This window comes from Salvelinus namaycush, chromosome 7, assembly GCF_016432855.1.
Source record: "Salvelinus namaycush isolate Seneca chromosome 7, SaNama_1.0, whole genome shotgun sequence".
Lineage (NCBI taxonomy): Eukaryota > Metazoa > Chordata > Actinopteri > Salmoniformes > Salmonidae > Salvelinus > Salvelinus namaycush.
This window is the reverse complement of record NC_052313.1, coordinates 58,837,821-58,864,216: the sequence shown is the minus strand read 5'-3', so window position 1 is coordinate 58,864,216 and position 26,396 is coordinate 58,837,821. Positions and strand designations below refer to the sequence as shown.

The following is a 26,396-nucleotide window of genomic DNA, read 5'->3' as shown; positions in this document are numbered from 1 at the left end:
TTCAAGCGGATTTAACAAGTGATATCAATAAGGGATCATAGCTTGCACCTGGTCAGTCTATGTCATGGAATGAGCAGGTGTTCAAAATGTTTTGCCCATTCTCCGTATGTCACAAAAACTTGACTTTTTTTCCTGATGCTGTTCACACAGGTGACGTTGAGACATTCTCTACATCCAGAAAGCAGCAGGAAGATCACAGAGCTAAGGGCTCTCACCACTGCCCACATTGTGAGGAGATTTTCCCAATGCTATCAAAGCTAAAAATACACTTAAAAATACACACAGGAGAGAATCTGTATTCCTGCACTGACTGTGGGAAGAGCTTCACAACATCAAGGGCTCTGACAGTTCATCAGAGATGGCACACGGGATTGAAGTCTTTCTCCTGCTCTGACTGTGGAAAGAGTTTCACAACATCAAGGGCTCTGACAGTTCATCAGAGAGTGCACACAGGAGAGAAGCCTTACTCCTGCTCCGACTGTGAAAAGAGTTTCTCCCGATTGGATAAGTTAAATAGGCACCAGCTAGTACATACAGGAGAAAAGTCTTACTCCTGCTCAGACTGTGGGAATTGTTTCGCCCAATTTAATACCTTAAAATCTCACCAGCGTATGCACACAGGAGAGAAGCCTTACTCCTGCTCTGACTGTGGGAAGAGTTTCTCTCAACTGGGAAGCTTACAAACACACCAGCGTATTCATACGGGAGAGAAGCCTTACTCCTGTTCTGACTGTGGGAAGAGCTTTAGAACATCAGGTGCTCTGACAGTTCATCAGAGCGTGCACACTGGAGAGAAGCCTTATTCCTGCTCTGACTGTGGGTGCAGATTCTCTCAACGGAGAAACTTAAAAAACCACCAACATATACACACAGGAGAGAAGCCTTACTCTTGCTCTGACTGTGTAAAATGCTTCACAACATCATATGAGCTAACAGTTCACCGGAGAACACACACAGGAGAGAATCCTTACTTCTGCTCTGACTGTGGGAAGAGTTTCTCCCTATTGGATACCTTAATCAAACATGAACGTATACATACAGGAGAAAAGCCTTACTCCTGCTCTGACTGTGGGAAGAGTTTCTCTCAACAGAGTAACTTAAAAAGACACCAACGTTCACATACAGGAGAAAAGCCTTACTCCTGCTCAGACTGTGAAAAGAGTTTTTCCCAATTGGATAAGTTAAATAGTCACAAGCGAATACATACAGGAGAGAAGCCTTACTCCTGCTCTGACTGTGGGCAAAATTTCTCTCAACACAGCAGCTTAAAGAAACACCAACGTATACACACAGGAGAAAAGCCTTACTTCTGCTCTGACTGTGGAAAATGCTTCACAACATCATCTGAGCTAACAGTTCACCAGAGAACACACACAGGAGAAAAGCCTTACTTCTGCTCTGACTGTGGGAAGAGTTTCAAAACATCATCTGAGGTAACAGTTCACCAGAGAACGCACACAGGAGAGAAGCCTTACTCCTGCGCTGAATGTGGGAAGAGTTTCTCTCAACAGAGCAACTTAAAAAAACACCAATGTTTACATGCAGGAGAAAAGCCTCACTTCTGCTCTGACTGTGGGAATTGTTTCACCCAATTATATACCTTAACATGTCACCAGCGTATACATACAGGAGAGAAGCCTTACTCCTGCTCTGACTGTGGGAAAAATTTCTCTCAACACAGCAGCTTAAAGAAACACCAACGTATACACACAGGAGAAAAGCCTCATCAGTTCTCTCAGACCAGCTAAGATTAAAGTCCATCACTTAATTCTCATGTCATAAAGTAAGTGGTAACACTGAATTGGATCCTATTGTTTCTCACTGTGAGAACTGTGCAGAGGAAAGGGAGAATTATAGAATGATAGCCTCTCTTTACTAATCAGTGTGCACCTTGTCAGTTTTGGTGTGTTTTGTTAGCTTCTACTGTAAAGATATTGAGATGACCTTGGATTTGTCCTTAGGGTGGAATACCCTCTGCGGTTTCTCTTGTTGAAACAACGGAGTCTGATGGTTGACTGGGTGGTACTGCTTCCCTCTGCAGTTTTCTGTGGGAATGAGCTAGTAGACACAACATGTATCAGATAGAGATGGTGTGAGGATCAGTTTTCACCTTTCGTTTGGGTGGATATATATTTTTTGACTACTAAGGGACTGTAAGGTATTTATAATAAGGGATAACTGGAGAAAATCATATCTCTCTGAAATGGAAATGGATGGCCCTCCCTTCAGTTAAATATATTTTTACCCGACCCTCCCTGAACACTTGAAAAAAAACAACAAGTGACCCTCCCCTATACCCAAAATAATAATTTAAATATGAAGTGGATTGCAGAGAACATGCCTACTGTTTACCCTCACTCCTAGGACAGACCAGAGCCTTAGATATGCAGTTTTAGAAACTGTTCTTCGTTTTGTAATTGTTTCATGGCAAAGTAGCCAAAAGGTTGTGGATTCGCAGAACACCGTGGACAAGGGTAGGGGTGAACATACAGGTCCCTCCAATAATATTGGGACCCTTGGTAAATATGAGCAAAACGGGCTGTGAAAAAAATGTTTTTGCTGTTTATCCTCTTGTTGTTTCATTCAAAATATTCACCAAAATCTAACCTTTAATTAAAGTAAATGATTGAAAAAAATACATGTGAAATAAATGTTTTTCTTCAAAACATGTGTGCCACAATTATTGGCACCCCTAGAAATTATTATGAGTAAAATCTAACTGAAGTATATTCACATTCATATTTTACGTTCTTAAGTTCACCTGAGTGATTAGGAACACTTAAGTGGTAAGCCAAGACTTCCTGTTTCACTGGGGTATAAATATGAGGTGACACACAGGCCAAGTTCCCATAGCCATCCATCACTATGGCAAAGACCCGAGAATACAGTAATGATGTGTGACAAAAGGTTGTTGAGCTGCACAAGTCAGGAAATGGCTGTAAGAGAATAGCTCAACGGTTGAAAATGCCCATTTCCACTATCAGGGCAATAATTAAGAAGTTTAAAGTTACTGGAGATGTAAACAATGGGCCTGGAAGAGGACGTGTGTCTATATTGACCCCACGCACAGTGAGGAGGATGGTTTGAGTGGCCAAAAAATCTCCAAGGATCACAGCTGGAGAATTGCAGACGTTAGTTGGGTCTTGGGGTCAGAAAGTCTCCAAAACTACGATCAGACGCCACCTACATAACCACACGTTGTTTGGGAGGGTTGCCATAAAAACACCTTTGCTGTCATCAAACAACAAACTCAAGCGCCTACAGTTTGCCAAACGTTACTGGAACTTTCAATGGGACCGGGTTCTATGGTCAAATGAGACCAAAATAGAGCTTTTTGGAAACAAACACCAGAGATGGGTTTGGTGTAGACAGAAAGATAGCCATGCAGAAAAGTACCTCATCCCCACTGTGAAGTATGGTGATGGATCTTTGATGTTGTGGGGCTGTTTTTCTTCCAAAGGCCCTGGACCACTTGTTAGGATACATGGTATCATGGACTCCATCAAGTACCAGCAGATATTAAATCTAAACCGGACTGCCTCTGCTAGGAAGCTTAAATGGGCTGTGGTTGGATCTTCCAGCAGGACAATGATCCAAAGCACATCTCAAAATCAACACAAAAAAATGGTTCACTGACCAAAGAATCAAGGTTTTGCCATGGCCATCCCAGTCCCCTGACCTGAACCCCATAGAAAACCTGTGGGATGAGCTGATGAGGAGAATCCACAAGCGTGGGCCTCGGAATCTGAAGGATCTGGAGAGATTTTGTATGGAGGAATGGTCTCAGATCCCTTGCCATGTGTTCTCCAACCTCATTACCTATTATAGGAGAAGACTCAGAGCTGTTATCTTGGCAAAGGAAGGTTGCACAAAGTATTGAATGAAAGGGTGTCAATAATAATACACTATCATTCAAAAGTTTGTGGTCACTTAGAAATGTCCTTGTTTTTGAAAGAAAAACAAATTTTTTGCCCATTTAAAATAACATGAATTGATCAGAAATACAGTGTAGACATTGTTAATGTTGTAAATGACTATTACAGCTGGAAACTGCAGATTTTTAAGGGAATATCTACGTAGGCGTACAGAGGCCCATTATCAGCAACCATCACTCCTGTGTTCCAATGGCACGTTGTGTTAGCTAATCCAAGTTTCTCATTTTAAAAGGCTAATTGATCATTAGAAAACCCTTTTGCAGTTATGTTAGCACCGCTGAAAACTGTTGTCCTGATTAAAGAAGCAATAAAACTGGCCTTCATTAGACTAGTTGAGTATCTGGAGCATCAGCATTTGTGGGTTTGATTACAGGCTCAAAATGGACGGAAACAAAGATCTTTCTTCTGAAACTCATCAGTCTATTCTTGTTCTGAGAAATGAAGGCTATTCCATGCGAGAAATTGCCATGAAACTGAAGATCTCGTACAACGCTGTGTACTACTCCCTTCAGAGAACAGAGCAAACTGGCTCTAACCAAAATAGAAAGAGTGGTAGGCCCCGGTGCACAACTGAGCAAGAGGACAAGTACATTAGAGTGTCTAGTTTGAGAAAAAGATGCCTCACAAGTCCTCAACTGGCAATTCATTAACCTCTCTGGGATATATGGGACGCTAGCGTCCCACCGGCCAACATCCAGTGAAAATGCAGAGCGCCAAATTCAAATAAATTACTATAAAAATTTAACTTTCATGAAATCAAACATGCAATACACCAAATTAAAGCTACACTTGTTGTGAATCCAGCCAACATGTCAGATTTCAAAAAGGCTTTACGGCGAAAGCAAACAATGCTATTATCTGAGGACAGCACCCCAGTAAACAAACACAGACAATCTTATTTCAACACTCCAGGCGCGACACAAAACGCAGAAATAAAGATATAATTCATGCCTTACCTTTGATGAGCTTCTTCTGTTGGCACTCCAATATGTCCCATAAACATCACAAATGGTCCTTTTGTTCGATTAATTACGTCGATATATATCCAAAATATCCATTTATTTGGCGCGTTTGATCCAGAAAAACACTGATTCCAACTTGCGCAACGTGACTACAAAATATCTTATAAGTTACCTGTAAGCCTTGTCCAAACATTTCAAACTACTTTTGTAATACAACTTTAGGTATTTTTTAACGTAAATAATCAATAAAATTTAAGACGGGATGATCTGTGTTCAATACTGGAGGAAAACAAAGTGTAGCTAGCTTTCAGGTCACACGCCTCTAACAAAGAGTACACTTCCATCTACCCTCATTCTGAACAGCCTTACTTCTTCATTTCTCAAAGGAAAAACCTCAACCAATTTCTAAAGACTGTTGACATCCAGTGGAAGCGATAGGAACTGCAAGAAGGTCCCTTAGAAATCGGGATTCCCAATGAAAATCAATTGAAAAGAGAGTGACCTCAAAAAAAAAGAAATTCTGAATGGTTTGTCCTCTGGGTTTTGCCTGCCAAATAAGTTCTGTTATACTCACAGACATGATTCAAACAGTTTTAGAAATTTCGGAGTGTTTTCTATCCAAATCTACTAATAATATGCATATATTAACTTCTGGGCCTGAGTAGCAGGCAGGTTACTTTGGACACGCTTTTCATCCGGACGAGAAAATACTGCCACCTATCCCAGAGAAGTTCAATAGTACCCGCAAAACACCAGTCTCAACGTCAACAGTGAAGAGGCGACTCCGGGATGCTGGCCTTCTAGGCAGAGTTGCAAAGAAAAAGCCATATCTCAGACTGGTCAATAAAAATAAAAGATTAAGATGGGCAAAAGAACACAGACACCTTTAACCGCAGGACAACCCTGCTAAAACAGTTGTTTTGCTCGCCCTCTCGTGTACAATGGCTTTAACATAGTCTACGTTTGGAACCGTGCTAAAGTTTACTATCAACTGTAAAAATGTTTTTTAACAGAACCTGTTACAACTGAAGTATCTGACATCACCAAATGTCACCAGGCAGGCCTACAGTGCATTCGGAAAGTATTCAGACCACTTCCCTTTTTCCACATTTTGTTATGTTACAGCCTTATTCTAAAATTGATCAAATAAAAATGTTCTTTATAAATCTACACGCAATACCCCATAATGACAAAGAGAAAACAACAGGTTTTTAGACATTTTTGCAAATTTCTTACAAATAAACAACAGATACTTTATTTACATAAGTATTCAGAATCTTTGCTGTGAGACTCGAAATTGAGCTCATGTGCATCCTGTTTCCATTGATCATCCTTGAAATGTTTCTACAACTTGATTGTAGTCCACCTGTGCTAAATTAAATTGATTGGGCATGATTTGGAAAGGCACACACCGAGGCACACATAAGGTTCCACAGTTGACCGTGCATGTCGGAGCAAAAACCAAGCCATGAGGTCAAAGGAATTGTCCGTAGAGCTCAGAGACAGGATTGTGTTGAGGTAGAGATCTGGGAAAGGGTACCAAAAAATGTCTGCAGCATTGAAGGTCCCCAAGAACACAGTGGCCGCCATCATTTTGAAATGGAAGAAGTTTGGAACCACCACGTCTCTTCCTAAAGCTGGCCGTCCTGCCAAACTGAGCAATCAGGGGAGGGCCTAGGTCACGGTGGTGACCAAGAACCCAATGGTCACTCTGACAGAGCTCCAGAGTTCCTCTGTGGAGATGGGAGAATCTCCCAGAAGGACAACCATCTCAGCAGAACTCCACATATCACAGAAGCCACTCCTCCAAAGTAAAAGGCACATGACAGCTTGCTTGGAGTCTGCCAAAAGGCACCTAAAGGACTCTCAGACCATGAGAAACAATATTCTCTTGTCTGATGAAACCAAGATTGAACTCTTTGGCCTGAATGCCAAACTTCACGTCTGGAGGAAATCTGGCACCTCCCTATGATGAAGCATGGTGGTGGCAGCATCATGCTGTGGGGGATGTTTTTCAACGGCAGGGACTGAGAGACTAGTCAGGATTGAAGGAAAGATGAACGGAGCACAGAGAGAGTACAGAGAGATCCTTGATGTAAATCTGCTCCAGAGCGCTCAGGACCTCAGACTGGGGGCGAAGGTTCACCTTCCAACAGGACAACGACCCTAAGCACACAGCTAAGATAACGCAGGAGTGGCTTCGGGACAAGTCTCTGAATGTCCTTGATTGGCCCAGCCAGAGCCCGGACTTGAACCCGATCAAACATCTCTGGAGAGACTTGAAAATATCTGTGCAGCAACGCTCCCCATCGAACCTGACAGAGCTTGAGAGGATCTGCAGAGAAGAATGGGAGAAACTCCCGAAATACAGGCGTGCCAAGCTTGTAGTGTCATACCCAAGAAGACTCAAGGCTGTAATCGCTGCCAAAGATGCTTCAACAATGTACTGAGTAAAGGGTGAGAATACTTATGTAAATGTACATTTTCAAAAAATTCTAAAAACCTTTTTTGCTTCGTCATTATGGGGTATTGTGTGTAGATTGATGAGTGTGAAGAAGAAAAAAACAATTTAACCCATTTTAGAATAAGGCTGTAAAATAAGAAAATGTGGACAAATTCAAGGGGTCTGAATACTTTCCGAATGCACTGTATTTTATAGGCTATGTATTGGATAATGGTACAAAGCTCTAATCAAATTAAGAAATGTATATGCTTTTGAATGACATGTCTGGTTTTGGCGGGAAGTACCGGGTTACCCGGAAGAAAAGTGATTTATTTTCGGGATGGGACATTTGTAAAATACCAGGAAAATATTCAACCCTAATGGTGATTGAAGGAACTGGCTGACACAATCTATGGATAGTAGACTATAATTTCATCTGTCAAACAGGTATAGGCCTAGCTCTTGTTGTTAGTAGCCTAAAGCCATTTTAATTTGAAGACCGTTTAAATGAATTAGACCTTCGCGTATTAGTCTATTTTCAGCACTCATCCGTTGTCCATCTGTAATGTAAATTACTCCAATGTGGCTTATGGAGATCAATAACTCTAAAGAAATAGCTTCATTATATGCAATGAAACATATTGTTTTAATTCAAATCAATTATAGTCGTAGCTCTAGTTGTCCTCGTCTTCAGGTTCTCCCTCTCCAACTGAACAGGACATCAGTAGGTCTAGTTCGCGCACACATTATTCTTTAAACATTTTTACAGCCTCACCTCCTGAAATCAAATCAAATGTTATTTGTCACATGCGCTGAATACAACAGGTGAAATGCTTACATACAAGCCCCTAACCAACAATGCAGTTTTAAGAAAGTGCCACTGTACACAGCACAGTCATTTGTAGGTAGCACTGAAGGGTTTACCTCAGCAAGAGCAGGGCAGGCGGAGCTCATGATTACATGTTTTTATTTTTTATTGAACTAGGCAAGTCTGTTAAATAGCATGCTCTAGAGGTAATGTATGTTATTGCTGTATAAGTGAGTTAGCTAGCATGCTCTAAATGTAATTTATGTTATTGCTGTATAAGTGAGTTAGCTAGCATGTTTTAGATGTAATGTATGTTATTTCTGAATAAGTGAGTTCGCTAGCATGCTATAGAGGCAATGTATGGTATTGCTCTATAAGTGAGTTAGCTAGCATGCTCTATTTGTAATGTATGTTATTGCTTTATAAGTGAGTTAGCTAGCATGCTATAAATGTAATATATTATTGCTCTATGAGTGAGTAGCTAGCATGCTTTTTTAGATATATCTATTTTTTATATATATGTATATATATATATTTAATTGTTTAAAAACATTTTTTTTAATGCTATAAATGTAATATGTTATTGCGCTATAAGTGAGTTTGCTAACATGCTATAAATGTAATGTATGTTATTGCTCTATAAGTGAGTTAGCTAGCATGCTCTAGAGGCAATGTATGGTATTGCTATATAAGTGAGTTAGCTAGCATGCGCTAGATGTAATGGCCGCATTAGCTAATACACCGTTGTTGTTACAGATTCATGCTATCGACAGCCATCAACATCATTGAGCCATCAACATCATTGAGCCCTGCACATCTATGTAAGAGTGGCAGGTAGCCTAGCGGTTAGAGCGTTGGGCCAGTGAAACCAAAAGTGAAAAATCTGTCGACGTGCCCTTGAGCAAGGCACTTAAGAACAAATTATTATTTAAAATGACGGCCTACTCCGGCCAAACCCGGACGACGCTGGGCCAATTGTGCGCCACCTTATGGGACTCCAATCACGGCTGGATGTGATGCAGCCTGGATTGGGAACGCCTATCCATTGCAGTGTAGCCTAGTTTTATATAACACCATCCCAGCAGTGCAAAAACTAGGGAAGGAAGTCAATTTTCTTAGAAATATAACTTTGCACTGTGCTTCTCCGTGCATGGTCTTGGTATAGCCTCTGCCTAAAGTATAGGCTATGGATCATGTTGGATTCTAACTACTTTATTGAACTTTGTATAGGAAAGTTACTGTGAGGCGAATACAGAAGGTGTCTGTCCAGACATGTTTTGTTCTTGCTGTGTATTAGTATTTCTTAGGATGGAGGTTAAGAGCAACAGGCTCGTCTCAGTTCTAAGTCAGGTTAGTTTCTGTGGAACTAGGAGAGAGGTGGAACTCAACATCCAGATGAGGACAACAGTTGAAGAGAGAAGAAACCTCTGGGAGGAGGGCAGCAGGGGTCCATCCCAACGACACTAACCACAGTCCTATCTCACACACCTCTCCGCTCACGCTGCTCTGGACTCAGGCAGGGCCATGACAATGTAATAATTAAGAGGAACAGAGACTGATTGTTTATCTTGGAAGTGGTGACTGGTGACTCCACCTAGTTGGAAGGTATAAATATATGCTTGTGTGACTTGTATGTTGTATTTGCAGCTGAAGCATCCAGTGGGTTGAATAAAGCTGGTTTGTGCTTTTACTAGTTGTCTGCGTTTCTACTCTGTTCGTTCAGAACTTAGCTTGATATTGTGGACCCAGCAGAGAATCAGGGATGAGGGGCATCATGAGATACTATAATATGCAACTAATTCTCAAACCCTGAGCAATGAGACATTTAATTGATTACAAATTACATGACCCTCCCCTGAATTTAATTTCAAAAATACTAAACCCTCCCCCATTTTCCGCCGGGTAACAATGGTGTACATTTAAATCTCTCCCTAAGCAACTTTTGTTTAATGATATACAGTATATCACAAAAGTGAGTACACCCCTCACATTTTTGTAAATATTTGAGTGTATCTTTTCATGTGACAACACTGAAGAAATGACACTTTGCTACAATGTAAAGTAGTGAGTGTACAGCTTGTATAACAGTGTAAATTTGCTGTCCCCTCAAAATAACTCAACACACAGCCATTAATGTCTAAACCGCTGGCAACAAAAGTGAGTACACCCCTAAGTGAAAATGTCCAAATTGGGCCCAAAGTGTCAATATTTTGTGTGGCCACCATCATTTTCCAGCACTGCCTTAACCCTCTTGGGCATGGAGTTCACCAGAGCTTCACAGGTTGCCACTGGAGTCCTCTTCCACTCCTCCATGACGACATCACGGAGCTGGTGGATGTTAGAGACCTTGCACTCCTCCACCTTCCGTTTGAGGATGCCCCACAGATGCTCAATAGGGTTTAGGTCTGGAGACATGCTTGGCCAGTCCATCACCTTTACCCTCAGCTTCTTTAGCAAGGCAGTGGTCGTTCATGTCATCACACAGCAGACCAGTCTTTCATGATTTGAAATGGAATCAAGCATTTTAGTTTTAAAATAAAATAAAAAAGCAATACTTGAATAATTAGCGTAAACAATAAATAAACCGTTCCATTTCGGAGATTGCTCCAAACGGTCAGAAAAATTATATTGTAATCTAACAGCACCTGTTTGGCCCACATAATATGCACACAGCATTTGCTCCTTACCTTCTTTGTCTTGATCTCCAATATTTTCCACAACTAGTCACATTTATTCCACACATCTGACTTCCCCTTTACCTCCTGAGCAACCAGTAAACATTCTCCTGTTTCGAGTTTGTCACGTCCTCTGCATCTATTTTGCTGTTATGGTGTTCTGAGTTTGTTATAACCAATTTATTGATGTGATTATGATATGCTATAGGTTAGGCCCTATTGGTCATGTGCATGCGATGCATACATGTGTCACATAAATAGAGCAAGGGTTGAGGGAATAGGGAATGTTTTTCCTAAACAAATGAGGGATTTCGGTAACAGAACTTTTCAGTCAGAAATGGGTGTAATTATGTTGCAGCTTCAGCAACACGGACAGTGTGATAAACACTGTTGATGTTCTCTGGTGGTCGGTGCAGCAGGGAGGAGAGTGAGACAACGGGTGCCAGTCACACAGTCAATCACTGTCAATAAAAAATATTAAAAATCTGAGCCCAGCCCGGCACAATCAAATCAATTGAGGTCGAACTCCCTCTAGTCATTTGTGTGTCTTAATTATTTCGTCAAACAGTGCACTTAAACCATCAGACAAGCTCAGTGCATATGGTTGATTTGATTAAAACACACAAGATGTGTCTATACAGTCCATTCAGAAAGTATTCAGACCCCTTGACTTTTTACACATTTTGTTACGTTACAGCCTTATTCTTTGCTATGAGACTTTTGGGCTCCCGAGTGGTGCAGAGGTCTAAGGCACTGCATCTCAGTGCTTGAGGCGTCACTACAGACACCATAGTTCGAATCCAGGCTGTATCACAACCGGCTGTGATTGGGAGTCACATAGGGACTATGGGCAAGCGCACAATTGACCCAGCTTCGTCCGGGTTTGGCCGGTGTAGGCCGTCATTGTAAATAAGAATTTGTTCTTAACTGACTTGCCTAGTTAAACAAAGGTTAAACTGCCCCATGAGATTTTCCCAATTCTATCAAAGCTAAAAATACACCTGAAAATACACACAGGAGAGAATCGGTATTCCTGCACTGACTGTGGGAAGAGCTTCACAACATCAGGTGATCTGAACGTTCATCAGAGAGTGCACAGAGGAGAGAAGCCTTACTCTTGCTCTGACTGTGGAAAATGCTTCACAGCATTATCTGAGCTAACAGTTCACCAGAGAACACACACAGGAGAGAAGCCTTACTTCTGCTCTGACTGTGGGAAGAGTTTCTCTCAACAGAGTAACTTAAAAAGACACCAACGTTTACATACGGGAGAAAAGCCTTACTCCTGCTCAGACTGTGAAAAGAGTTTCCCCCAATTGAATGAGTTAGATAGTCACCAGCGAATACATACAGGAGAGAAGCCTTACACCTGCTCTGACTGTGAGCAAAGTTTCTCTCAACACAGCAGCTTAAAGAAACACCAACGTGTATACACACAGGAGAGAAGCCTTACTCCTGCTCTGACTGTGGGCAAAAATTTTCTCAACACAGCAGCTTAAAGAACCATCAACGTATACACACAGGAGAAAAGCCTTACTCCTGCTCTGACTGTGAAAAACTCTTCAGAACATCATCTGAGCTAACAGTTCACCAGAGAACACACACAGGAGAAAAGCCTTACTTCTGCTCTGACTGTGGAAAACGCTTCACAACATCATCTGAGCTAACAGTTCACCAGAGAACACACACAGGAGAGAAGCCTTACTCCTGCTCTGAATGTGGGAAGAGTTTCTCTCAACAGAGCAACTTAAAAAGACACCAACATTTACATACAGAAGAAAAGCCTCATCAGTTCTCTCAGACCAGCTAAGATTAAAGTCACTCCATCACTTAATTCTCATGTCATAAAGTAAGTGGTAACTGTGATTTGGATCCTATTGTTTCTCACTGTGAGTGAAATGTGCAGAGGAAAGGGAGCATTATAGAATGTTAGCCTCTCTTTACTTTACTGATCAGTGTACACCTTGTCAGTTTGGTGTGTTTTGTTAGCTTCTACTGTAAAGATATTGTCACGATCGTCAATGGGAGAGAGAGAGGACCAAGGCGCAGCGTGTGGAAAATACATCTTCTCTTTAATTGGAAGAAGGACAACGAAACAAAACAACAAACAGACGAACGTGAAGCTATCAAAAGACTAAGTGCAAACATGCAACATAGACACAGACAATTACCCACAAAAACCTAGTGCCTATGGCTGCCTTAAATATGGCTCCCAATCAGAGACAATTAATGACATCTGTCTCTGATTGAGAACCATTCAGGCAACCATAGACACAGCTAGACTTATATACTAAACATAAACCCAACTACTCTAATAAACCCCCTAAACCTTACAACCACCCTAGACACTACAAAAAACACATACATTCCCCATGTCACACCCTGACCTAACTAAAATAATAAAGAAAACAAAGAATACTAAGGCCAGGGTGTGACAGTACCCCCCCCCAAAGGTGCGGACCCCGACCGCACAAACTGACATAGAAAGGGGAGGGTCCGGGGTGGGCCCCATCATGGCGGCGGCTCGGGTGCGGGACGTGGCCCCCACTCCACCATTGTCCATACCCGCTTTGGTAGCCTCCTCCAAATGGCCACCCTCCAAATACCCCCACCTAAAATAATAGGCCTCAGCAGGACAAGGGGCAGCACCGGGACAAGGGGCAGCACCGGGACAAGGGGCAGCCCCGGGATAAGGGGCAGCTCCGGACTGAAGGACGGCAGCTCCGGACTGAGGGGCGGATCCTGGCTGGCTGGCTCTGGCGGATCCTGGCTGGCTGGCTCTGGCGGATCCTGGCTGGCTGGCTCTGGCGGATCCTGGCTGGCTGACGGCTCTGGCGGATCCTGGCTGGCTGACGGCTCTGGCGGATCCTGGCTGGCTGACGGCTCTGGCGGATCCTGGCTGGCTGACGGCTCTGGCGGATCCTGGCTGGCTGACGGCTCTGGCTGGTCTTGGCTGGCTGACGGCTCTGGCTGGTCTTGGCTGGCTGACGGCTCTGGCTGGTCTTGGCTGGCTCACGGCTCTGGCTGGTCTTGGCTGGCTGACGGCTCTGGCTGGTCTTGGCTGGCTGACGGCTCTGGCTGGTCATGTCTGGCTGACGGCTCTGGCTGGTCATGTCTGGCTGGCGGCTCTGGCTGGTCCTGTCTGGTTGGCGGCTCTGGCAGATCCTGTCTGGTTGGCGGCTCTGGCAGATCCTGTCTGGTTGGCGGCTCTGGCAGATCCTGTCTGGTTGGCGGCTCTGGCAGATCCTGTCTGGTTGGCGGCTCTGGCAGATCCTGTCTGGTTGGCGGCTCTGGCAGATCCTGACTGACGAATGGCTCTAGCGGCTCCTGACTGACTAACGGCTCTGACGGCTCGGGACAGACGGGCGGCTCTAATGGCTCTGTGCAGACGGATGGCTCAGATGGCGCTGGGTAGACGGATGGCTCAGATGGCGCTGGGTAGACGGATGGCTCAGATGGCGCTGGGTAGACGGATGGCTCAGATGGCGCTGGGTAGACGGATGGCTCAGATGGCGCTGGGTAGACGGATGGCTCAGATGGCGCTTGGTAGACGGATGGCTCAGATGCCGCTTGGCAGACGGATGGCTCAGATGGCGCTTGGCAGACGGATGGCTCTGGCTGATCCTGTCTGGCGGAAGGCTCTGGCTGATCCTGTCTGGCGGAAGGCTCTAGCGGCTCCTGTCTGGCAGACGGCTCTAAAGGCTCATGGCAGACGGGCGGCTTTGAAGGCTCAGTCCAGACGGGCAGTTCATGCGGCGCTTGGCAGACGGACAGTTCAGACGGCGTTGGGCAGACGGGCAGTTCAGGCGCCGCTGGGCAAACGGCAGACTCTGGCCGGCTGAGACGCACTATAGGCCTGGTGCGTGGCGCCGGAACTGGTGGTACCGGGCTGAGGACACGCATCTCAGGGCTAGTGCGGGGAGCAGCAACAGGACGCACAGGACTCTGGAGACACACAGGAGGCTTGGTGCGTGGTGTAGGCACTGGTGGTAATGGGCTGGAGACACGCACCATAGGGCTAGTGCGTGGAGGAGGAACAGGGCTCTGGAAACGCACTGGAAGCCTGGTGCGTGGTGTAGGCACTGGTGGTACTGGGCTGGGGCGGGGAGGTGGCGCCGGAAATACCGGACCGTGCAGGCGTACTGGCTCCCTTGAGCACTGAGCCTGCCCAACCTTACCTGGTTGTATGCTCCCCGTCGCCCGACCAGTGCGGGGAGGTGGAATAACCCGCACCGGCCTATGTAGGCGAACCGGGGACACCATGCGTAAGGCTGGTGCCATGTAAGCCGGCCCGAGGAGACGCACTGGTGGCCAGATGCGTTGGGCCGGCTTCATGACATCCGGCTCAACGCTCAATCTAGCCCGGCCGATACGTGGAGCTGGAATGTACCGAACCGGGCTATGCACGCGTACAGGAGACACCATGCGCTCTACTGCGTAACACGGTGTCTGCCCGTACTCTCGCTCTCCACGGTTAGCCTGGGAAGTGGGCGCAGGTCTCCTACCTGCCCTCGGCCCACTACCTCTTAGCCCCCCCCCCCAAGAAAATGTTGGGTTGTACTCACGGGCTTCCAGCCTTGCTTCCGTGCTGCCTCCTCATATCGCCGCCTCTCTGCTTTCGCTGCCTCCAGCTCAGCTTTGGGGCGGCGATATTCTCCTGGTTGAGCCCAAGGTCCCTTACCATCCAATTCGTCCTCCCATGTCCAGAAATCCTGTGTAGGTGGGTCCTGTTGCCGCTTGACACGCCGCTTGGTCCGATTTAGGTGGGTAATTCTGTCACGATCGTCAATGGGAGAGAGAGAGGACCAAGGCGCAGCGTGTGGAAAATACATCTTCTCTTTAATTGGAAGAAGGACAACGAAACAAAACAACAAACAGACGAACGTGAAGCTATCAAAAGACTAAGTGCAAACATGCAACATAGACACAGACAATTACCCACAAAAACCTAGTGCCTATGGCTGCCTTAAATATGGCTCCCAATCAGAGACAATTAATGACATCTGTCTCTGATTGAGAACCATTCAGGCAACCATAGACACAGCTAGACTTATATACTAAACATAAACCCAACTACTCTAATAAACCCCCTAAACCTTACAACCACCCTAGACACTACAAAAAACACATACATTCCCCATGTCACACCCTGACCTAACTAAAATAATAAAGAAAACAAAGAATACTAAGGCCAGGGTGTGACAGATATTGAGATGACCTTGGGTTTGCCCTGATGGTTGACTGGGTGGTACTGCTTCCCTCTGCAGTTTTCTGTGGGAATGAGCTAATAGACACAACATGTATCAGATAGAGATGGTGTGAGAATCAGTTTTCACCATTCGTTTGGGTGGATATTTTTTGGGGACTGTAAGGTATTTAAAATTAGAGATACCGGGAGAAAATCATATCTCTCTGAAATGGAAATGGATGGCCCTCTTTTCAGTTTAATAGATTTTGACCCGACCCTAGCCTGAATGCTTGATAAAAAAACTCCCCTATATCCCAAAAAATTATGAAATATAAAGTGGATAGCAGAGAACATGCCTACTGTTTACCCTCACTCCTAGGACAGACCAGAGCCTTAGATATGCAGTTTTAGAAACTGTTCTTCGTTTTGTAAGCGTTACATGGCAAAGTAGCCAGAAGGTTGTGGATTCGCAGAACACCGTGGACAAGGGTAGGGGTGAACATGTATAGCTTTCTATAAACGCATTTCATGCAATTCTAAGTCATTTTACATGACCGGAGACGAGCAGAGAGGATAATTGATTCTGCCTGCTTAGCTTTCCAGTGGGGGTCTGCGAGTAAAACTGGTGCTGCATTTTATGAAGCGTGAGGGAAGTTCCCGTCTGACCAAAAGAGGACGAGGAACCGACCAGACCCTTACTGTGAGCTGCCCAGGTTGAGACACATCATCTGCGAACAATTGAGGGGCGGCGAATGACTTCAGTAAGGCAATTAAAAAATATATATAATAATTATTTAAAAAACTGAACTAAACATAAAGACGTAGAAGAAGAGTAGGAGGGTACCACTTGCCTTAAGTAATAGCACAAGGTGAATGTGAGAGTTGTGTGAGTAAGAAAATATTAGTGAGATTGAAATTTGGATAATAAGCATAAGTTGAGTTCAACAAAGGATTTACATTTGGGATAATAAGAGGGTTGTAATGTGGATATTAGGATGATAAGATATTGACATTTTGATACTAAGAGTGAATGAGAGCTGTCAGGGGACTGGGTTAGGTGGGAACAAGGTGCTATTCTATATGTATGGGAAGCACCAAGACTATAGAGACCATCTATACACAAGACTGTAGAGACCATAGATACACAAGACTATAGAGACCATAGCATTTATGATTATATAAACTACTGAGACTATAGACATTGAGAGAGTATAGATACTGTAGATTATGGACTACATAGACTATTGAGACTATAGACACTGAGAGACTATAGATACGAGAGACTTTAGGTACTGTAGAGAGTATAGATACTGTAGATTATGGACTACATAGACTATTGAGACTATAGACACTGAGATACTATAGATACACAAGACTATAGATACTGCAGAGACTATGGCGACTATACAGTCAGTTGAACAGTTGAAGATACATATGACATGGAAGAAGGCTAGAGCTAGTCTTAAAGAGAGAACTAGAGAGAGGGCAAGTAGTGGTACCATGCCCCACTGACAGCTGTCTGTAGGCATTTATAAGAGAAGTGTCGACGTGGTCTGCAGCCACTGGCAGAGAATAGCATAATGTGCACTACGTGCTATTCTATATGTATAGTGACGATGCATAGGAATTAACGACAGGAGAATCATTGAAGATGCACATGGGGTAATAAAGGAGATTACCGAGTGTGTTTGGGAATAGTACTAAGTGAATGTGAATGTGAAGGTTGTGTTAAGCTGATTTAAATTTGGATAATAAGCTGTTTGATTGAAATTTGGGTGTTAAGCTGATTAGAATTTGGATAATAAGACGATTGCTTAAAATTTGTATATTAAACTGATAGAAATGTGGATATTAACAGAGAAGATTTTTGCTATAACGTAATGAGTGAATGAGAGCTGTCAGGGGACTAGCTCCAGTGTGAATGTGGAGGGAAGTGTGAGCTGAGTTTTTTGATCTATATATTATCTAAGGGTTCCGTCCACCATCTCCCATCGTTGTCTTGGACTACTAATAATAGCACGTGTTGTTATTGAGCACGGGTGTTGTTTTATATGTATAGGAAGTAGCGGTCTATAGCATTTCTGGGAATTGTCTATGGGGTCTGGGACCACTGTACCATAGTCTCTGGGAGGCTAGAGAACCGTTGAAGATACATATGGTGCATAGGATGTACATGTTGTGGATGTGAATACCTAAGTATAGAAGTTATGTAGGGAAAAGTGAATGTGAATTTCCTGCATAGCAGGACATGCAAACGTGTGTATTTTAGGTTTAAAAAAGCTTCTAAAGTTAGTAATTTCCACTTTAAAATGTCAGACTGGATTTGCCCTAACGAAAAATGTATCAACCCCTACAAAAAATGTCCATTAATTATAATCCATATTTCCTGTTGCTGCAGGATTATGTTCCTACTGTAGCAAACTGGCTCAAATTAAGATCCTTCACCTGTTTAAAGCGAAGGATGGGTACAAAAAAAGCTGACTGCTGGAAAATCTTGGAAGTGTATGGGTGAAGTGGACCGTGGTACTCATTAGAATTTCCTGTCTTTGTCAGATTTTGATCTCATTTAAAACATTGTCTTTGTGTTTAATTTCCATGGTTTTTACATCAAAAGCTGATTTACATTACACAACATTTCCACATGTAAAAAGCTGTTAATAAGGTGTGTCATCTGTCTGAAGTAAAAGTACACAATAATGACAAATGCAAATAGAAATAAAGTAGTTATTAGTATTTATTCAATATTACTGTGAAATACTAACAGATGATTTTCCAGAGGGAAGCGAAAAACCAGAAACCCATTTAAGCCAATATGGGATAAACTGGAAAATTATTCCCTGATCTCTTTTAACAAGACAATCGAGCAAGCTCCTGGAAAATACAAAAATCTTCAACATAAACTTTGTAAGTTACTTTAAAGTTTACTGAAGACACTCCTAGTACTAAAATACTGTACCTGTCAGCAAAAGTGAATTATCAAAAATACATAATTTACAGCCAAATCATCAGACATAGGTACTTTTGTACATTTGTACATAAATCAGGGGTGGCCAAAATGGTTGTGCAGGCTTTTTTCTCCAGCCCAGTTCTACCACATCTGATTTGACTATTCAAGGTTCTGATAAGCAGCTGACTAGAGGTATGGTGTGTTGTAGAACAGTCAGAAGTTACAAATATCACAGCTGAGATGCAGCAAATAGTGCTTCCTCTGAAGTTATATGACTGTGTTTACACAAGACCCCAAATCTGATTTCCTTTCTATATCCAATCTTTTTTTCTGACCCATATCAGATTTCGGTATTCACACTCAGAAGTAGCACACAAATTCAATTCTCATTTCCTGTCACTGTTCCTTTACATTTTGGGGTGGTGGTCATGGTAAAAAATCTTAGTGTTCAGACAGAGGTCGCATATGGAGGATGGGGTTTGTATCAGGATTCTGTTCCACATATGGAGGTGTTATAAATAGGAAATCAAAAGATCAGATTCAATGTGTTTTTTTGCTGTTTACACATTAGGGAAAATAACAGATAGGTATCATATATGCAAATAACTGTCAAAAGATCTGAATTGGTCTGCAATAAAAAATAAAATAATGAATTGGTCTTTAGATTGGGCAAAGGATCAGAATGGGGGTGCATGTGTAGACGCAGCCCAAGTACCTCAGAAAACCACGAGAGGATGAAAGCCAACATGACATTAGATACCATGCTTACCTCATCCACCCCAGGAACTCGCAAATGTTTTAGAACATGGTGTAATCTGCTGGATGTAAGCTTTCTATACTGCAGCTGCTTTCCATGCTCAACTGGAAGCGTCAATAGACGATGAAGTGTGACGCCTCCCACAATTAATAAATACATAAATACAAAATAAAAACATTTAAATAAATAACATGGAAAAGATTTGAAATGTGTTATCACTCTGATTTACAGAGATGACCCAAGGTGTAGTGATTAATAATAATTAGGTGGGTGCTTATATTCGTCCTATTTCACACAGTTTGTATTATAAGCATGTCTGAATTGGAAATGTGTTGTTTTTTTCATATCCCACCTCCCCCTGAGACACCGGTCAGGGTCTGCCACTATCAACGCGACCCATATCCCACCTCCCCCTGAGACACCGGTCAGGGTCTGCCACTATCAACGTGACCCATATCCCACCTCCCCCTGAGACACCGGTCAGGGTCTGCCACTATCAACGCGACCCATATCCCACCTCCCCCTGAGACACCGGTCAGGGTCTGCCACTATCAACGGCGACCCTGGAGCAATTAGGGTTAACTGCCTTGCTCAAGTTCAAACTAGCGACCTTTTGGTTACTGTCCCAACGCTCTAACCGCTAGGCTACCTGCCGTAGTAGTTCCTGTCCAAACAACGTCACTAGGTGTGGTGAGGGGCTCAGGCATTCCAGGGGACATCATCTCTGCACCAGGCCAAGGCACCTCAAACTGCAAGAGAAACAGAAACTGGTGCCAGTATAACATTTCATAATATTTTCAGAGTTAGAGTAACGACACAGAGGAGATCAAATACCCCCTCTCTCTCACACACACACACACACACCTACCTAACAGGATCAGCACATTTCCAAGTCAGTTGCTCTGTGTTACAGCTGCCCTACACGCTTAGTAATAATAGATAAAACATTTGAAGTATTTTATTTGACTCTTATACACAAAGTAACTTGATAAAGCGAAAAGGATAACAACCTTGTATTTTCTATGAATAAAGTGTTTGAATGATCCTCCTTGATTCGTTGTTGAAGTCAAATTCTTTCTAAACTAAATTCTTTCTATAGGGGAAGTTCAAGTTTCAGAGTCAAATGCTTCATCCATGTGGAGGCTAAACCAGAATGGAGCTCTTCAATGTCACTGTATTTTCATTGTCTACATTGTTCATGATATGGAGGGTTCTTCTGATGTTATCTTGAGTTTGTCTACTTTCTATAAAACCAGCTTGATGTCAAAGCCTATGCTCAACTTGTAGAAATGTTAACTTGAAACTCAAAGTACAGACAGAGACAGACAGAGAAAGCCTGATAGACTGAGAGACAGAGACATAGAAAGCATGACAGACAGACAGATACATATTTATATACAGATAAGTAAGTAAGCTGAGTGCCAGAGCAGACATTGTGCAGTAACTCTGCCTCAGACTTGAAGTAGTGCCGCTCCTGTTCAACCAAGACCATGCTCAGTAGTTTCTAAGAAAAAACAAAGAAGAATTGTCACATTTCAATTTGGTCAATTCAGAGATCTTTGTGGCGAATATTGTGTCTATACAGTCTACCATAACGGTTTAATACAAAACCTGCCAATGGGCTTACAGTCATTGTGGAACCTTGGAGCCACTGTGAAACATAGTTTGATGAAATGTTGGAATTTGCAGCACAACCTTCAGAAGGAATATGTGCAAATCGATTGTTTTTGAAACAGACAAAAATGTAAAAATATTATATTTTGTCCACATACACAACATTTAAGTAATTTAATCATAATGAATCTAGTTACGGTAGTCCTTCTGATTTCAGAGTTATCAGGCTCTGTGCATCAAAAAAGAGAACTTTTGATAAAGTAATCTGAAAGCAGTCAAATCCCATATTCCACTGGAAGGTACAGCACATATTCCACTGGAAGGTACAGCACATATTCCACTGGAAGGTACAGCACATATTCCACTGGAAGGTACAGCACATATTCCAACATAACAGCATTAATGCTTTTAGGGAAAAACACATGGAAGTTTGACAATCAAGATCATAGTAAAACTGTACTTTCTCTCAGATATTGTATCTGAATAAAGATCCGATCTTCAATCACCCAGCTAAAGATTGAGGGTTTATGGAGGGTAAGTTTACGTAATTTATTTTCATACATTAAAGAGACAGAATGAACCAATCACTGCACCTGTGGATGAAATATATTGAAAGTGACGAGTACAATGGTATGATTCACAGGCAAAGCATAAGAAGGCAAGTAAATAGGTTGACTATAACAATAAGTCAATCGGTTGACTATATCTTGGCAATATAACAATAAGAATCACTGAGTTACCACTGATCCAGATATTGGAGACTTGAGATTGAGCTAGCCCACGAAGAATAAACACACACACATACAGTATAAACACATGTGAACATGGTCATGATTGTGTATGTATTTACAAACCATGGCCTCTTTCACCAGCCAATGAGACTTAATCACTGACTGAAATCACCATAGAAACCTCCTTAGTGGCAGCACCAGAAGGCACCACACACTTAACCTTGGTGTCTTTGTAAGGTAGACAGGACACTGTTGCAGTAGTTGTGATAGTTCATTGGATGGGTGACATTGACCATGGTAGACTTTTCCAAAGCAATGTGTTCTGTGTGGTCCCAGGCCACTACCAGAGAGTCGTACCGTGGCAAAACAATTCACTGTTTTCTACTCTATTCCTCACCTACAGTAAGAACAAACACTGTCTACTTGAAATCATAAACCCTACTGTTAATTAGAATGTGTGTCTTATTAGACCTGTGGATTTCAGGGTCATCATGTTGATGGTTGAGTGTTGATAGTTCTTCCTTTTCTATGTCATGGACTGTGGGATTTGGGCTAAAGATTGATTTAGTAAGTTTGACAATCAATGTCAAAGTAATACTGTAATTTATCTTTGTCATCTGAACAGTAAAACTTACCTTCTCATTTTATTTCTCTCTGTTTGCACCACAGTGCCACAGCAGCTCCACAGCACACAGCAATGAAACCCATCACTGCAGCAATCCTTGTTGGTTTAACTGTGAAAGATGACAAGATGAGAATGGTACAATTCACAGATAATAGTGTCAGAGATTAGTTGTGGTCATTAGATTAATGACTTACCACTGATCCTGTCACCATCAGTGACCTCAGGTACACCTAGCACAGAACACACAGAGACAGTATTTCAGAATGACACCAGCATGCTGATTGTTACTGTAGGCATGTACAGAACCATTTCTCACCAGCAAATGAAGCTCGAGTTCTAGCTGGAATAACCATGGATACGTTCGTGGTGACACCCCCAGAGAACAGTGACACCATGCAGCCAACCCTGGTGTCTTTGTCAAGTAGACTGAATGCTGCCAGCATAGAAGTTATGGTGACAGTGACAGTTCCATTGAGATGGGTGACATTGACCATTGTAGAATGTTCTAGAATTTCTGTTTCGTCCCAGGTTACTGTAGGAGCAGGTCGTCCAGTAGCAGAACAGGACAGAGTGGTGTGACTGTTGGTTTGTGTGATGAGGAGTGAGGGTCCATACAGCTCTATAGAACAACAACAGACACAGTTCACAGTGAACAGCACATGAGTCATAAAGCAGGTATCTAATGTGGGAAATCAAATAAATTACATGTTGAGGTTCATTGATGATGTCAACACCTACTCATTACATTATGCAATAATATTTTACCATTAACTTGGAGACAGGTCCTGCCACTGATAGCTCCATCTGGATAGGCGTTAAACAGACACTTGTAGCAGGACTCGTCTCCTCTTGACACTCCTCTGATGACGATAGAGCAGTTCTGCAGTCCCTCGTCTTCAAACTCCACTTTCCCCTTAAAACGTACATTGACATCGGGACCTCGTTTGCTGTAAGTGGCCACATTTTCATTCGTCCCAGTTGTCACTTTCTGCCAGGTGACTTCCCGCACGTCTTTGGGTTTCATGAGCTCACAGGTTAAGACTGCATCTTCTCCCAGGGTTGCTGTGACAACCTGCTGTGTTCTCACCAGACAAGAGAGCCCTGCATGAAGACAGTTACACACTACTTAGTACTTACTATATTACAAACTCACACACTCAGTTGGTAGAGCCTGACGCGTCGTTGTGGGTTTGATTCCCATATATATATATTTTTTTTAAAGTAAGTCGCTTTGGAGAAAAGCGCCAGGTAAAAATATATATATTTATAGATTTTGTCGCACAGGGCTTTGCCTTTTTCTGTTTTTTACTATTTATGTTAATACAATGTGCAGGAGGGCCAAATTGCCAATTGTATGACTTTGAGGCAATTTGTGTAGTCATTTGTAGTGTTGTTTTGTGTAGCGTTGTGTTGCGATGCGTAGTGTAGCGTTGTGTTATGCAACTGTTTGAATAAAGAAGAGTGTCCAGATCCGTAACTAGAACGGGGTCAGTACGGACCGCGGATCCCAAGATCTTTTTAGGAACTCAGTCAGGCTTTCAACTTACTGCTGTTGATAGCTGCAATAGTAGAATCTACAAGATGCAATTTCTAAATATGGTAGTGCATGGGCAGTTTTCTTGTTATGTCATTCCCTGACAGAGCTATTTATAACCTGTCAGAAATATCCAGTTGACCAACTACTAGCCCAAGTCAGCTAGATAGCTAGTTAGCCTAACTTACCTATCTACATCAAATAAAATGTTATTTGTCACATACACATGGTTAGCAGATGTTAATGCAAGTGTAGCGAAATGCTTGTGCTTCTAGTTCCGACCATGCAGTAATATCTAACAAGTAATCTAACAATTTTACAACAACTACCTTATACACACAAGTGTAAAGGAATGAATAAGAATATGTACATAAATATATATGAATGAGCGATGGCCGAACGGCATAGGCAAGATGCAGCAGATGGTATAGAGTACAGTATATACTTATGAGATGAGTAATGTAGGGTATGTAAACATTATATAAAGTGGCATTGTTTAAAGTGACTAGTGATACATATATTACATACATTTTTCATTATTAAAGTGGCTAGAGATGAGTCAGTATGTTGGCAGCAGCCACTCAATGTTAGTGATGGCTGTTTAACAGTCTGATGGCCTTGAGATAGAAGCTGTTTTTCAGTCTCTCGGTCCCCGCTTTGATGCACCTGTACTGACCTCGCCTTCTGGATGATAGCGGGGTGAACAGGCAGTGGCTCGGGTGGTTGTTGTCCTTGATGATCTTTTTGGCCTTCCTGTGACATCGGGTGGTGTAGGTGTCCTGGAGGGCAGGTAGTTTGCCCCCGGTGATGCGTTGTGCAGACCTCACTACCCTCGGGAGAGCCTTACGGTTGTGGGCGGAGCAGTTGCCGTACCAGGCGGTTTTTGGTGACAAGACGAATTTCTTCAGCCTCCTGAGGCGCTGCTGCGCCTTCTTCACCACGCTGTCTGTGGGGGTGGACCATTTCAGTTTGTCCGTGATGTTTACGCCGAGGAACTTAAACCTTTCCACCTTCTCCACTACTGTCCCGTCGATGTGGATAGGGGGCTGCTCCCTCTGCTGTTTCCTGAAGTCCCCGATCATCTCCTTTGTTTTGTTGACATTGAGTGTGAGGTTATTTTCCTGACACCACACTCCGAGTGTAACCGATGTGAAATGGCTAGCTTGTTTGCGGTGATGCGCGCTAATAGCGTTTCAATCGGTGACGTCACTCGCTCTGAGACCTTAAAGTAGTTGTTCCCCTTGCTCTGCAAGGGCCGCGGCTCTTGTGGTGCGATGGGTAACGATGCTTCGCGGGTGGCTGTTGTCGATGTGTGCAGAGCCCAGGTAGGTGCTCTGCACTGGTTCGAGCCCAGGTAGGGGCGAGGAGAGGGACGGAAGCTGTACTGTTACATTGGTGCCGTGACCCGGATCACTGGTTGCTGCGGAAAAGGAGGAAATCAAAAAGGGGGGTGAGTGTAACCGATGTGAAATGGCTAGCTAGTTAGCAGTGATGCGCGCTAATAGCGTTTCAATCGGTGACGTCACTCGCTCTGAGACCTTAAAGTAGTTGTTCCCTTTGCTCTGCAAGGGCCGCGGCTTTTGTGGCGCAATAGGTAACGATGCTTCGAGGGTGGCTGTTGTCGATGTGTGCAGAGGGTCCCTGGTTCGAGCCCAGGTAGGGGCGAGGAGAGGGACGGAAGCTGTACTGTTACACAAGTACCCTCACCCTGTAGGCCGTCGCGTTGTTGTTGGTAATCAAGCCTACCACTGTAGTGTCGTCTGCAAACTTGATGATTGAGTTGGAGGCGTGCATGGCCACGCAGTCGTGGGTGAACAGGGAGTACAGGAGAGGGCTGAGAATGCACCCTTGTGGGGCCCCAGTGTTGAGGATCAGCGGGGTGGAGATGTTGTTTCCTACCCTCACCACCTGGGGTCGGCCCGTCAGGAAGTCCAGGACCCAGTTGCACAGGGCGGGGTCGAGACCCAGGGTCTTGAGCTTAATGACGAGTTTGGTGTTGGTGTTGAATACTGAACTGTAGTCGAAGAACAGCATTCTTACATAGGTATTCCTCTTGTCCAGATGGGTTAGGGCAGTGTGCAGTGTGGTTGCGATTGCGTCGTCTGTGGACCTATTGGGTCGGTAAGCAAATTGGAGTGGGTCTAGGGTGTCAGGTAGGGTGGAGGTGATATGGTCCT

At 43.4% G+C, this 26,396-nt stretch overlaps 2 protein-coding genes across 7 annotated transcripts in view; one reads left to right on the top strand and one right to left on the bottom strand.

Annotated features, from left to right (window-relative positions):
* The window catches only part of LOC120051534 (nectin-4-like), a 63,059-nt gene that overhangs the window by 27,655 nt on the left and 9,008 nt on the right, over positions 1–26,396 (bottom strand). The window lies entirely within an intron of this gene.
* Positions 517–12,666, top strand: LOC120051531 (zinc finger protein 271-like). 6 transcript variants are annotated; one of them, XM_038998461.1, is made up of 3 exons: positions 517–1,723; positions 11,851–12,086; positions 12,257–12,666. In XM_038998461.1, exons 1-3 carry the CDS (start codon positions 612–614, stop codon positions 12,631–12,633), a joined length of 1,725 nt encoding a protein of 574 aa, XP_038854389.1. In that variant the 5' UTR covers positions 517–611; the 3' UTR covers positions 12,634–12,666. The 6 variants fall into 6 exon arrangements, with proteins under 6 accessions (XP_038854389.1, XP_038854387.1, XP_038854388.1 ...); XM_038998459.1 differs by having other exon boundaries at positions 11,851–12,147; positions 12,318–12,666; XM_038998460.1 differs by having other exon boundaries at positions 11,851–12,252; positions 12,423–12,666.